At 47.0% G+C, this 15,274-nt stretch overlaps 1 protein-coding gene across 1 annotated transcript in view; it reads right to left on the bottom strand.

The window, feature by feature from the left end:
• LOC130372200 (potassium/sodium hyperpolarization-activated cyclic nucleotide-gated channel 1) overlaps positions 1-15,111 on the bottom strand; it is a 66,357-nt gene extending 51,246 nt beyond the window's left edge. The window contains exons 1-2 of the mRNA XM_056578053.1: positions 14,747-15,111; positions 5,849-6,272 (exon numbers count right to left, since the gene is read on the bottom strand). Of these exons, the coding sequence (XP_056434028.1) occupies positions 5,849-6,272; positions 14,747-15,111 (789 nt within the window). The remainder of the gene's footprint in view (positions 1-5,848; positions 6,273-14,746) is intronic.
• Between the last annotated feature and the right edge of the window lie 163 nt (positions 15,112-15,274).

The raw sequence follows: 15,274 nt of genomic DNA, 5'->3' as shown, positions 1-15,274 counted from the left end.
ATAGTGTTGATATGTGTGTGTCCAAGTGTGACTCACCGATGAAAAAGTAAACAAGACTGATGCCAACAGTTCCGAAAGTTGGCATCGGACCACACTACCTGCACAGAGGGCAGATCACCTGGTGACCTCACGCACTCTGTCATAAGCTCTCCGATTCAGGGCTGACTCGTCGCACGTCACCTGACACAAGTAAGTCCTCTCTTCATGTCGTCAGTGAGCAGACCTACTCACTGACTGATCTACACCTGTGATCAATATGTGCCCGTTTTAACCCAAACCACCTATTTTACATCAGAGGGTTCCTGTTTTAGCTCTTGTTTTTTGGATGACCTTGGTCATCACCACAAGCACAATCTATTAAAATTCTAAATCTGTCCACCCAGAGATATAAAGGGAGAGATCTGCTTCAGCCTAGCAGCCTATTCTATTTATTTTCTGAAGTATCTCAAAGGTGAATCCTTATGAGCTAAACGATCTGAGGGTATTCAAATGTAAATGCAATGACCAATCCGAACGAAAAGCATAGAAAGACATCAAAGACAATCAAACTGCGCTACAATAATAATAATAATAATACTGAGGCTGAACCGTTGGCCTCATACACCCGGCCTACATCCACCCAATCAGGCACAAAACAACATCCTCATGTTTCAACAGCCAACAAAGCCTGTCAACGCTGAGGCCAATGTCAGCTGAGAGGGATCTGAAAATGTGTGTAAGAACTCACTTCTCTTACTCAGGTAAGTTGGCTGACACGTCCCCCCCCGTCCCGCCCCATCCCCATCCCCGCCCCCCTCCCCCACCCCCCAGCTGAGCTTTCATATCCCTTTACGGGCCGGGCGGTGAGTCAGCCGTGCCTCCCCGCCGATCATGGTACTAGTTTGCTGGGACACGAGACGCAAGGACCCTGGTGCTGCTAATTAACATGGATGAATAGCACCTCACTCCTGGCCCCGGCCCCCCCCCAAGCCTTCACCAGCACACCGCCATCCATCTATAGACACACGGGGGGCCAATGAATCGAATAGGTGTTAACATCTGTCTCACTCAGCGAAGATAATCGTTCAGATGTATGCTGGTGAATTTCCACTCTGCAGTCCTTGCTTGTAAATCTTTGCCGGTCCGCTCAGGGCTTAGTCGGTGTGATTGCTTTTCAAGTGAGCAGAGTGATTCGATTAAAGTAAATTAACAAAATAAAAGCCCTATATTTCTTTTTGGGGGGGGATTTGTGTACAGTATTATGTTAGCACTGCTAGAAGTCCAACATTTAAAACGATACAAATGCTTCTGAAATTGTAAACGCTGATCGACTTGACTTATTAGAACAGATTGGTTCAATTTCTTGGAGAGAAAATGTACTTGGAATTAAAGGACCAATGAATGGCTGCCGAGGGAGAGGGAGATGGCCGGGGGATGTGGGCGGGGGGGACCATGGGGGGGGGGGGGGGGCTGGTGGGCTGCCACGACTAGCCCAACCTGTGTGCTCATGTTGGGGATGAGAGTTGGCAGTAGGGGCCCGCTAGGCCAGACGGGGCCCAGAGAGCCCAGGGACCGTGGCTGAGTTAAAGGTTAGTACAAATCAAGTGAATAACAAACACAAAGTTATGCTGCACGAACACAAATGCATAACCGTTATCTACCGGCTATTTATATCTGTACCAAAAGTAAAAATTATATGAATTTGATTTTTTGGGTAAAATATTGCAAATGATGAATAATTTATTTAGGGAATACACACACACACAGACACACACACATAGACATAATGTGGATAATGATGATGGGAGAGGCTGGTTCTTGGCTGGTTTTAATTGGATCAGGGCTGGGTCCTGCCCGTGAGCATAATCAGCCCTGACAGGCGTGGAGGGACAGCGACCAGTACTTAAGGATGACTCGGCCACCCTTGCCCGGAGAATGACGTCACGAGGGCCCGTGCTCCCTGGCCTGTGCAGTGTTGGCCCCCGGCCCTGATCAGACATAAGAGACGGCTTTATCTCCCCAGAGAGCAGGGAGGGAGGCAGGCTCAGGGCAGACCGAGCGCGGGGTTGAAGAGGGAGCCATGCCAGGGCAGTTTGAAGGACTGACAAGAAGGCCTGCTGGCAGCATTCCCCACGGTGGAAAAGAGGGGACGTTTTTTTTTTTCCAAGTCCCCATTTTAAGTTGCAGGGGAGAGTCACGGCATGGTGGCCCTGTTTGTGTGTGACAGTCCCAGACGGGCTGGGCTGTGTGGCTCCTGTGTCTAATCCTGACCCCAACACAGTCTGACAGTTGGGGGACGCCAGGGTCTTTTTCCGTCTAGGAATGTGCCCGATTTTTATGTATAGTAGTTTCGTAGGATAGTTTACTTTTTTCCCACTTAAGCGCCTCTACTGCGTTTGGTTACACAACCAAGACACAGAAAAGCAATGTATACTTTTTCCCGGGGCTTCCTCAACCATAAGCACGCTGCAGTTGCCTTCTTTTGGCCCCTCCAAAAGGCTCCAGGCTACAGAGGGAGGAGGCTGGGAACATCAGAAGAAATAATGAGGAGAGGAGGCAGCGGCATGCTGGGAGATATAAATACAAAAAGGAGGGAACGAGCGAGCGATGAGATACGAGGCGACCCATAGAGATTGATAGCCGTGCCGACAGAGTAAGACAGAGAGTGAGGGTGAGACATAGTGAAGAACTCTGTGGTTCACTCCCAGGCTCCATCTCTGTCTCCTCTCCTTCTGATTCACTTGCTGCTCGGTTCTTTTTCGTCCACACTGGTCCGTGCTTGTGCCCGCATGTACACTTAGCGTTGCCGTGTTACCCCCCTCCAGTCTCCCAGCCCTATTGACGGGCTCTGCACGATGTCACTCTGTCTCTGCGCAGCTGTGCAAAGCAGATAGTGGAGGACGAGTAAATTGCTTCAATTGGGGAATGCATGATCAACTGTCTATGCATATTCTGTGTGTGCAGTGACAACACTCGTACCCAAAATAAACCCAATTGACATAATGTGACACCATTCAGCCATATCTCTATTTCTGTCTGGCTGTCTTTCTGTCTCTCTCTCTGTCTCTCTCTTGCCCTCTACCCTGTCGGTCTCACATTCTCTACCTTATAGGTTCTCTTTCCCTATGCGTGTGTGTATGTGTGTGCGTGCGTGCGTGCGTGCATGCCTGTGTGTGTGTGTGTGTGTGTGTGTGTGTGTGTGTGTGTGTGTGTGTGTGTGTGTGTGTGTGTGTGTGTGTGTGTGTGTGTGTGTGTGTGTGTGTGTGTGTGTGTGTGTGTGTGTGTGTGTGTGTGTGTGTGTGGTGGTGTGTGTGTGTGTGTGTGTGTGCATGCATGTGTGTGCGTAGGTGGATGTTTGCATGGCAGGGTCAGATGCTTAGATTGCTAGCCTTGACAACATCATAATCCAATAGACGACAATCTATTGTGTGACAGCCACGTGGACATATAATTAAATTCGACATACAATGTCTTCGAATGTGCATGTGAGTGTGCGCGCGTGTGTGTGTGTGTGTGTGTGTGTGTGTGTGTGTGTGTGTGTGTGTGTGTGTGTGTGTGTGTGTGTGTGTGTGTGTGTGTGTGTGTGTGTGTGTGTGTGTGTGTGTGTGTGTGTGTGTTAGAGGGTCTGTGTTTGTGTGAGGCAATTTGTGTTTAAAGGATATCTGACTCAGATAATTGAAAGGAAAGGGGACTTTCGTGTGTGTACACACTGCAGTGGGGGTTGGTGTGTGTGTGTGTGTGTGTGTGTGTGTGTGTGTGTGTGTGTGTGTGTGTGTGTGTGTGTGTGTGTGTGTGTGTGTGTGTGTGTGTGTGTGTGTGTGTGTGTGTGTGTGTGTCTGTGTATGCGTGTATGAGAGAGCATATGCAAACTATTTGTGCACAGTCATAACAATTTTAGCACATTTTGACAATGAACTTCAAATAAACCCCAATTTTCGACATTTACAGATGCAAATGCCATCTTGTTTTCCTCTAGCTGCTGCATGAGATTATGTCAACAATAACAGTATTTCAACATAGGGAAGAACGTTGAATTCCGAGGAGCAAACACTTTTGACGGCAGTGTGATCAGGCATCAAATAAATTGCTTAAGAAGCATCTAAATGACAGCTTCATAAATAACACTCATTTAAATAATAACCCAGAAAACTCGACTTCAGGAAGTGCCCGATTACTTATTTGCTATAGGCCTTTGTGGTTAGCTGCTAGATGCAAGCCGTATTATGTTTCCTTTGCTTTACAAAATCCTTCGTCCTTGGTATTGGAGGAAAGAGGCGAGATTTATATTCACTGTGCAGGTCTGCCAAACCACTCCCCCACTAAGCTCTAGGCAAGGGAATTGGCTCACCTCTAGTCTGTATGATGAACAGCATCCACCATCGAAACCATGCAATTAATAAGGGCAAGGGCGACCCGAGATGGACTGTCACTAAACTAATGTTGATGTTGTGATTCAGGATTAGTTTAGGACTAATATTAGTGTATGAATGGTCAAGTTGAAGTATAACAGTTAGAAACGTGTTAGCTGCTGTGAGTATTTTATGGACCTTCGTCTGCACTGTGAAAGACAACAGTGCCTTGAGCAAAACATTTGACATACTAAATAAACAGAGCCATTTTCAAGTCCCCATACTTCCTTTGTCTGCGCATAATTTTCAATCTCACGCTCACAAGCCGCAGAGCCGTGGTCGACTCCTCCCCCTCGCTCAGCCAGTGAGCGGCTGAAGTTCTCGAGGGGTGAAGGGAAGCATTGTGGGTAAAAGAGTGTGTGAGCAAAGACTCACTGGAGGGTAATAATGAATTACTTGGAGGAGCGCTGTCCATCGGGGCATAACAGTGAAGATGTTAACACTAAATAATTCCTTTAGACTGAACATGGCAATAAATACAAGGGCTGTGTCCAGAGAGAAGGTAGCCTCGCTAGACTTGACTGTCGTCCTTCGACCGTTACAGCGTCGCTCCTCTGGTGATCAGTTTGTTTATGTTTAGACCTCACCTTGAATGTTTTGATTGATTATGAAACGCACGTATGATCTTTCGAGAGCTTTGATTAACTCAAGCGGATTAATTTAAAAAATGTTTGGACATTTATCAATCCTTGGACATTTATGTTCATCGTATGAATACTAATCAGTAAACACGAAGAAGCACCTCAAGGTGAGAATAATGGCACTAAACAACCTTCAACAAGCCACCAGGTGACATTGCTAAACCTGTTCCATCTCTTGCGGCCCGATGTGTGTGCTACACAAGGGCACAGATCTCTCTACAACCTTTATGGAAGGGACATCAATAATATCACCAAGGTATATCAAATGATTTGCTGCGACACACACACACAGCCAATAATAGTAGCCTAAAATATACCTGGATGAATCACTTGTAGGCCATCGCTATACATATCTATTTTACAGAGCCACAGAAATGCAGCACCATTCATTCTCTTAAAGTAGCCACAGAGGATTAACCTGCCAATCGTAAATGATTGTGTTCAACAACAAAAGCGGACTAGTCTACTGAATATTATATTCATGTATATTGAGGGGGGGACGTCAGGGTCTTCAGAAGTTGGAGGGGACTCGTCCCCCCGTCGCCCCTGTCCCCTCGGGGATCTGTCGCCCATGGTGCTACAGTACCACACATTAGTACTGGCCACACGGTATTGTCTGCACACACGCACACACAACCCGACCCACACACACACACACACACACTCACACACTGACCCACACACACCCCCACCCACACACACACACTAACACTGACTCACGCACACTCACACACACACCCCCACCCACACACACACACACACACAAACACACTAACACATCCCCACCCACCCACAAACACTCCCCCCCCCCCCCCTCACCTCCTCCCACTGGTGGATGTAGCGGATGAGCCGGGAGAGCCTCAGCAGCCGCAGCAGGCTGAGGATCTTGGTGAAGCGGACGATGCGCAGCGCCCGGGCCGTCTTGTACACCTCCGAGTCAAAGCCCTTCTCCACGATCAGGAAGATATAATCCACGGGGATGGAGGAGAGGAAGTCCACCACGAACCAGCTCTTCAGGTAGTTCATCTTGATGACCTTGGGGTCCAGGATGATCTCCGAGCTCTCCTCGTTCACGATGCCCGTCCTAAAGTTCATGACCAGGTCCACCAGGAAGATGGTGTCCGAGGCCACGTTGAACACCAGCCACGTGGTGGTGGTCTGCTCCGAGAAGAAGGTGATGCCCACCGGGATGATGATCAGGTTGCCCATCATCATGATGAGCATGATCAGGTCCCAGTAGAACCTGCAAGGGCACACGCACGCACGCCGACCCACGAGCACGGGCACACACAGACACATGCGTGCAAACACACACAAACATATACACATTGTTAGCAGATGCTAAGGCTTCTGAGTCGATTTTGTAGAATTCAAAATTCAAACAAAATTAAACGCTTGAATAGACAGAATAATTGCCTATTAGGTGTATCTCTTGGTTCATTTTGATTGTATAGCTTTTACATTGTGACTTAACATTGCAATGACCACCTCCATTTTGGAAGTATAGGAGCATAATAATGTTAATGGTAGTAATAGTGTTTCGGTCATTGTTAAATCATAAATCGTGAAGCTATTTGTCATTGTGGGGGAGATTGTTGTGTTCGAAACAGCAGTGTTTCTCATGCGAGATGGGGCCAAACAAAGTTCTGATAGGATACAGTACATTAACATTTATTCAGGATGTTACATTATTCCAATTCTATTGAGTTCTCTCAAAGGCAGTTCGGATATCATTAAATAATGAGCAGAACTACAGTCGTATAGAAAAACATTGTTTTATGAATCAGAAGGAAGGGGAAAATAAACACTATGAACTGGGACACACTCAGACTCCGACTTGTAAGAAGCTTGGACAGACATAGTCAAATTGCAAACTTGACAGCTTTGAATGTTTGATGATTGTACGATAATTCAATTACATAATCATTTTAATGTAGATTAGAAATTTCAAGGATTTAGGTATTGCCTAGATGTCAGATGTTTGTGTTCTTCAAGAAGGCGGCCATTGTTTAAATGCATTCTGGGACACTACGTAAACGGTTTGAAAGGACCATGGTACAACGTGACGAATACGTTTAGAATTCGCAGAGTTCGTTTGGCCCCCTGGAGGGCAAAAACAGCACTACCATTACACCTAGTGTCGACCTGTGATATTCAACCGTAAATAGGAGCGTGTAAAAACAAGGTATATTATGGAAGAGTCGACAGTGTAGTAGTGGTGTATAAATAGGGACAGGGCTTTTGCATCTCACACTTAATCATAGGACATATGCTGATCAGAAAGAGAGAGATTGAAAGATAGGGAAAGAGAGTGAGAGGGATGTCAAGACCCCGATGTATTTGAATTGCCAATGAGTGAGCCAAGAATCCATCTATTTCCTTGCGATGGACGCCCAGATAAACATCCCCAGCACAAAGAGCTCTGCAGAAAGAGCTCTGCTGAAAGAGCTTTCTTTGTGTTTTTTCGATTTCCTCCTGGTTGCGTAAAATGATAATCCACACTATGCTTCCCTTCTCTACAAGTCTAAATCCCAATGGCACGCTTCTGGAAGATCACCACAAACATCGCCACATTCCACTAAGCTTTCCTGAGGATCTAATAAGAATTTTAGTGTCGTTATATTCCTTAGCTCCGGTAAAAAGTAACAATGCAGGGGGTCACATCACGTTTCCATTCCGACAACCAATCACAACACAGGACGGATGGCGCCGCCCCGGGTTGAATTCCTCATCATGGGTTAAGAACTACGTAGGAACGACTCCCAGCTTCCCATTCCAACGACCAATAATGATATGAATAAGCAGCAGTGCTGACTCTGTGGTTTCTTGCAGCACACGGGACGTATTGCGGTGCTATTGGGTGAGCCGTGTGATGCAGGCGTCGCACACGGAATGACCTTCACCTATGATGGATGCAGCCTCAAGGCCGTCTCCCGGTGACGGCGCGGACCAGAGGAAGAATAGAAGGATTTAAAAGAGATCAGAAAGGCCACTGCCACCTGTCCGTTTAGCACACTGCAGGGGTTTATATATCGGCCGCCACTAGCAGCAGCGGTGGTCGCAGTGCCTGGAAAGCTTCTTACCACCTCCGAGATAATGCGAGAGTATGCCTGTGTCTTTGTTAATGCATAGTCTCTCTCTCTCTCTCTCTCTCTCTCTCTCTCTCTCTCTCTCTCTCTCTCTCTCTCTCTCTCTCTCTCTCTCTCTCTCTCTCTCTCTCTCTCTCTCTCTCTCTCTCTCTCTCTCTCTCTCTCTCTCTCTCCTCTCTCTCTCTCTCTCTCTCTCTCTCTCTCTCTCTCTCTCTCTCTCTCTCTCTCTCTCTCTCCCTCTCTCTCTCCCTCTCTCTCTCCCTCCCTCTCCCTCCCTCTCCCTCCCTCTCATTGGATCCTCGTCTAGTTGTGGCTGTGAGTCATAAGCACCCTGCTGGTTCATGCGTCCCAGTGACTGGAATAAGCGAGGTGCAGCCGTTATTTGGAGTATCCCGTGTCATGATACAGCAGCAATCCCTGCGTGTGCCGGGGCTGATGATGCACCGTGATCCTCTGTGATGATGCACTGTGATCCTCTCTGATGCTGCTCTGATGCGGATGCTGGCGGGGGAACGGCATCGACCGGCTGGGAGGATGGCTGTCTGGGCTGTTCACTGGCCCCAGCTATTAATGGCTCTGGTGAAATGAACCAGGGCCCCGGCCTTGGCTTCACATTAATATATATATAAATATCGGATTGTGTGTCCGATCATTGCACGCACTTCACCCTTATCGGCAGTCATCTGGCATGTTAGGAATATCCAAGAATATCCATTCTTGCACCTCCAGTGTTGTCTCACACTGCACTCTGCGTGGTGGAGAGAGACAGAGAGAGCCTTTCTTTTGAAACTCATGCAGATTCATCATGGGGATGAGTGTTTATCTTTGACGGTGGCAGTGTCTCTTGTTTTACCAAGAACAGACAGGTCATCTGACAGCATTTACAAATTTGCTGTGATGTAAATCGTTTAACTCTCACGCCAGCCTCGGGCGTCTCAAGCGACACGCCTTCTGGCGTGATCTGTGTGAGCCCGCGTCAAGGAGGAGATATCAACCTGGAGGTATGCAGACCACGTCTTCACACATACTGGCACACAATCAACATGTCACAGGGTCATTCTCTCTTCTTTGTAGTTCGGTGATTTGACCAACGAAAAAAACTTGCAGACTGACGGAAAAATCCACACTTACGCTGAATAAATATATACTTAGATGTATATATGAATCATATTATTATGACCAACAATGACTAGTTTACAAAGAATGTTTTAAACAATGTTAAAGAAAAACATACAAAAAATAAGTATCCAAGTACACTCCCACCACTGTGCTCACTTCCAGACCTAAACAAAGGTCCTTAAGTTAATCCGATAAGCCGCAACCTGACCCCTATGGATCAAGATCCAAAGCCGGGTGAGAATCAACCCCCAGACACCTAAGACACCCTTAAAGGAAACCCAGCTCCTGGGTGGATGCCCTACCTTCCCCAGACCTTGGCCCATCAGAGCCTCCAGGTCAGAAGTCCAGACGCTCCAAGAGGTCAGGATTCCCCCATCCACGCACGTCCGAAACGTCCATCCAACTTCCAGCTGCAGGAAACACCCAAGAAGGCTCCACTCCAGGGTGCTCCTCCATCAGTGCATAAACCTTCACCGCAATGTCGATTCACTAGCACGTCTAGGTGCTACGGAAAATCACCGGAGGTGTACCGGCCTTCTGCTCCAAATCTCTCGATGTAGCGGACCTTCAAGTCTGAAATATGGCATTCAATCTCAGCTGCACTTCCATCCCACAGTAGTCAGTCCACCTCCGGCTTCACCCTCAGTGCAGAAGATCCCTCAATTCAACTTCAAAGACCCCTCCACATCAAAGCAGCCATCTTATCCAGCTGGGCCTGATGTCTTTAGATGTCGTTATGCTAATACTTAACCTCCCTGGTAGCCTATCTTTGTATTTTTCATATTTGAAGACTACTATTATCTACTATTTACTGTGCACCAACTAAGTTTCTATGTTGCACAGCATCCTGGCGCTATGAGTGCATCGCTTTCTCTGACAGATAAGATGCTCTATTATTTATAAATAGACATGCATTTCTATTTATAAAGACAGTGATTACCTGGTCGTACCTCGGGTTGGCTTGGAGGTGAAATTACAGAGAGAGACACAGCTAACAACTAGCATATACTGATAGAGATACCGGCGAATATATACTATCTAAAACCTTGCTTCAGCCAGATAGCTAAATGAATATTCCAGCAAGAGGGTGATGAAACCAACCCATTCATAATGTATATTACACCTCCCTATAATCAACCTATACCTGTGTCCCTGACCTAGTTAACACCTGCTGTGTGTTTGTCATGCACGGAAGAAACAAACAAACATGGAAGCCTTTGACCAATTGGCAGTTGTCAAAGGCCTTAATAGACTGCTCCTTTTGCTGTGGTAGATGGAGCCCAGCATGCAAGAGGACCACACGTATACAGCGAACAAGTCACTGGAACAGGGACCAATTTGATTCTTCCCAAGAGACCGAATGGTAATGTCTCCCTTTCCAGAAAAGCAACCGCATACTAAACGAGGGGCCTCTGACTGATCCCTATTAGTACAGCACACACACACACACACACACACACACACACACACACACACACACACACACACACACACACACACACACACACACACACACACACACACACACACACACACACACACACACACACACACAGGAACAAACTGAACACAATGATACTCAACATTCCCAGTATTGCGAGACATCTCGCAATACCTTCACTCCTTAATATTTCCTACACTATTGGAGGCATCTAACCTGTATCCTATACAGGTTTGTCAACATTGTCAACGATTTCTCCTCAAAGCACAGCAATCGTACGAGCCGTATATATCAAATGAAAAACCACCCTATCTCCTGTTCATAACATGGTCCATGTCCACCGTCCCTGCAAAATAAACCGCTCGTTGTAATGTCACAGTGTCGTTTTCATTACAGATGCATGTGTATAGGTGTGCGTATGTATGATTCCCTCATTAGGCTTGTTTGTTACTCGCGTAACTGTCACCTGTGCAGTGCCACAAGGGATCGTGCGGTCTCTGTATTGATTGTGCCTGATTGTCTTAGGTCACGTAGTACATAACTACATATTTCCTGAGCTAACTCAGCATCCAACCTTTCCTAACCTTAACTGTAAACACACGCAGACTGACAGTTATTCATTAAATAGACTAATGTGTGCCTAATGGTTTGATGAGGATGCTAATTATGCAGATTCTGTGAACGTGGCTACCATAAAAATCCATTTATAAACAACATTTTGGATCCTTCTTTAGATGTATTTCGTTCCACTTACGCAAGTTATTACTCGTCAGCGAGATACATTACTAACTGAAAGATCAAATAATTGGTTTGGCTTATAGCGATACTGGATTCAGTGTTCAGTGATCGTATTATTCGCCTTTTTATTGTTTGTTATCGATTGTTTGCATGGCGAGAAATTATTTTGGCATATGGTGGAGACTTGAGACCGTTGTCCTGCATAAGTGCACAGCGGCATGAAATTGAAAGATGGCGGGGGTGTCATCCAGAGACGATAGGACATTAATGATCCCTAACCGAAGGCCATGGCGAAACAATTACGACGACAATGCATCAAACTGACAAAAAATATGCTTATTCACCATTTCTTCGAACAGCCCGGCTGTCACCAGGAGTGAGTGACACATGGTGAGACACAATCCACTTCTTAGCCAAACAAAGGCTCTGCATATGGGGGCCCTCTCTCACTAAATCTATGAATAATGAATATTACTAACCTGGCATCAATCATTTAAACAGCCACTGTGTACAAAGACTATAATATATATCGGGTTTCAAATTCACATCGACAAAGCTAATGTGAAACAGCAGCATGTCACTGATGCACAGTTGTTACGCAAGGCTTTCATTGGAGGATCCGGTAACTGGGAGGGAGGGAGGGGCGCTCGTTTTTTTTTTTTTTTCTAAGTTGTGAAAACATGTGCCAAAGGATTTGACTCTAATGAAATTCGATAATTACGCAACAAGCGTCGGCATTTTGAATTTAAACAGATGCCGAGCGACTGCAGGGGGGGTATATGATGAATAGATGGTTGGTTTTATAGCAGAGGGATGACCAGGGGAACAGAACAGGAGATTGAGAGGTACGGCTTCGAGAACAAGGCTTCAATCTGACACTGTGAAGAAATGCTTTGTGTCTCGACTGATTCATGTTCACCTTTGTTTTATATTTTAAATACCTGCCTCACCAATTTCAGGGTGTGGGAGAGTGCGTGTGTGTCTGTGTGCAAGTGAGCGAGAGATAAAAGAAAAGAGAGGAGAGAGAACGAGAGACAGTCAGACAGACAGAGAAAAAAGAAAGAGAAAAAGGGAGAGACAGACAGGCAGAGAGGGAAGAGAGAGAGAGAGAGAGAGAGAGAGAGAGAGAGAGAGAGAGAGAGAGAGAGAGAGAGAGAGAGAGAGAGAGAGAGAGAGAGAGAGAGAGAGAGAGAGAGAGGGAGAGAGAGAGAGAGAGAACGAGAAAACAAGAGAAAGAGAACGAGAGAGTCAGGCAGACAGACAGAAAAGAAAGAGAGAAAAAGAGAGAGAGAGAGAGAGAGAGAGAGAGAGAGAGAGAGAGAGAGACACACACACAAACAGATCGAGACAGACAGACAGACAGACAGACAGACAGACAGACAGACAGACAGACAGACAGACAGACAGACAGACAGACAGACAGACAGACAGACAGACAGACCTCAAAAGATAATGAGGGCCACTAATACATCCCATTGGAAAAAATGTAAATGTATGTAAGTATGCATATATAAATATGTATATGTATGTTGGTATGGCTGCTAAAATCAGAATCATATTTCCTCTGAACAAAGCGTCCTCTTCCATACGTTTGGTATGCTGGTTATGATCCAAATGTCAGTTCATCAATACGGGCCTATACTGTCGCATTTCAAAGCATTAATCATGCAAAAGCATGGTTTACATAGTCTCCAACCCTGGCCTGCATGGATGCTAACCAGTCCTTTGAACCGGTGCACGTTCCACCCAGGACGGAAAGCAACCCCAGACCCAGTTCAACCATAATGCAATAACCGAAAACGCCTGTGTTGCAACAAGCGATAGCACTTCAGCACCATGGACAGCGGCAACGCACTAAAGCGGTTCAACAATGTACTAACGTGCCCCGGCACGTTTGTGTGGAGATATCACGGGACCCACAGAGTCTACGCTGTCACTGTTATTGCTGTGCCAGGGGACATCAGGGTGGAAAAGCCCGGGCCAGATGAGATGCCTAATTGGGGAATTGGTGAACTGTAAACATGCGGCATGTGGAAAACTGGTAGACCTAGGTTGTGTTGGTGAGGTCATTTCTAAACACACATTTCAGACCTGGTGTTGTGAACATGAACGTGGCTTTTAATTATTTATTTTAGACATTGTGTTTTATTTGAATCATGCAAAACAAATCAGATCCCGGTTGATGAATGAATCAAGATATGCCGTGCTGCATATAGCGTGTGAACGGGGGGAGTGTGTTGGGCAACAGTAACCGGGCCGATATGACAGTCAAAGCGACGGATCCCTCCGTGTCCTCTGACTCATCTGACACATTCCGTCACAAAAAGCGCACCCTGAATATGTAATATCTGCGGAAAGATGACATCCTTCTTATTCCCAAGCACCTATATGTACCTCCCCATATAGACAATCACACAATTTACACACATTGAATAAAGGCTCGAGACCGATTTAAAAACATGATCTCCCCCCTCCCTCCCCTCTACACCCCCTCCTCTCATCGTTTCTCACATAGATTTACCGCATTCTGTCCTGTTTTGCTCGGGTGCTTGGCGTTTCACCCCCGCCTAGGAGGGACTGTTTACAAGCCGCGATGCTGCAATGGCATTGTCACGTTTTGCCCATGGGCAGGCTACCGCCAACATCTCAGATACCACCGCATACGTGTCGCATTGTGTTACCGTTATAATAACAATGGAAGAATCACGCTGCACACTGTGCATTTGAAGCAGGTATAGATGGACACCGTGTGTTCTGTGAGGGAGGGGGGGGGGGGGGCTGAGAGAGAGAGAGACAGTCTGCCTGCGTGCCTTAGCGCGTGTGTGTGTGTGTTTCCAATCATGACATTCACCATCCTTTTTCCAAGGACATCTCCTCATTGATACTGCCCGATCATTACTCCGCGCTCTGCTAGGATAGGAAACACCAACATGGAAACCCCCATAGAGGGAAAAGGGAAGCGTTTCGGCCAGTGACACCATGATCCGCGCGCTTTAATTGCCCTAAAACACAGAGCCGGATGATCGCGAGCGGTAAAGGGACAGGCGTCGCTCGAGCGCGCGGTGCGCGTGCTGATGACAGCCTTGAGTGAAAGTGTGTGAGTTGGCTCGCGGACTTGCGGAAGGCTGGAGGGGTGTGTGTGTGTGTGTGTGTGTGTGTGTGTGTGTGTGTGTGTGTGTGTGTGTGTGTGTGTGTGTGTGTGTGTGTGTGTGTGTGTGTGTGTGTGTGTGGGGGGGGGGGGTAGGGTATAAGACAAGAGATGGGGGGTGGTTTGGTTGGGTGGTGGTGGGGTGGTAAAATGACAGGTGACTTTCCCCAGAGGCGCCTTACCTAAAATCGCTATAGGGATGAATGATCCAGTATCCGGCGGTCTGGACCCGCTCCTGCTCCTTCTCTACGGCTTTCTGACTGCCGAACATCCGCAACGAGAACTTATTGACTCCGGGCTGCATCATCGCCCCGAACTGCCGCTGCATGAAGGTGTTCTGTCTGGCCGCCGCGTCCAGGTCGTCGAACCCCACCATGGCCTCCTCCCGCTCCCCCTTGAAGCCCACGGAGTTGCCGCTGTTCTCCTTTAAGCTCTGGCTCCCCATATTGTTCTTCTGTATCGAGTCCTGCCGTTGAAACACATTATTCCCGTCCGCCTTCTCGCCTTCCTTGTTAGCGCTGGAGAACGAATTTGATTTCTCCTCCATGGTTATCCCCTCTGTCTTCTGCTGTCGTTCCTCTCTCCTTTCTTTTTTTTTTTGCTTTTTTTTTTCTTACAAAAATGCACCGTCTCCTCCTGGTCGCGAGGACAGCGGGGCACGTGCACGACTCGAGAGGACCCGCCGCGAGCTCTCCTGTTTCATCTGATGT

The sequence above is a fragment of the Gadus chalcogrammus genome, chromosome 19 (genome assembly GCF_026213295.1).
Source record: "Gadus chalcogrammus isolate NIFS_2021 chromosome 19, NIFS_Gcha_1.0, whole genome shotgun sequence".
NCBI lineage: Eukaryota > Metazoa > Chordata > Actinopteri > Gadiformes > Gadidae > Gadus > Gadus chalcogrammus.
Note: the sequence above shows the minus strand (reverse complement) of the source record. Positions and strands in the feature narration are given on the sequence as shown.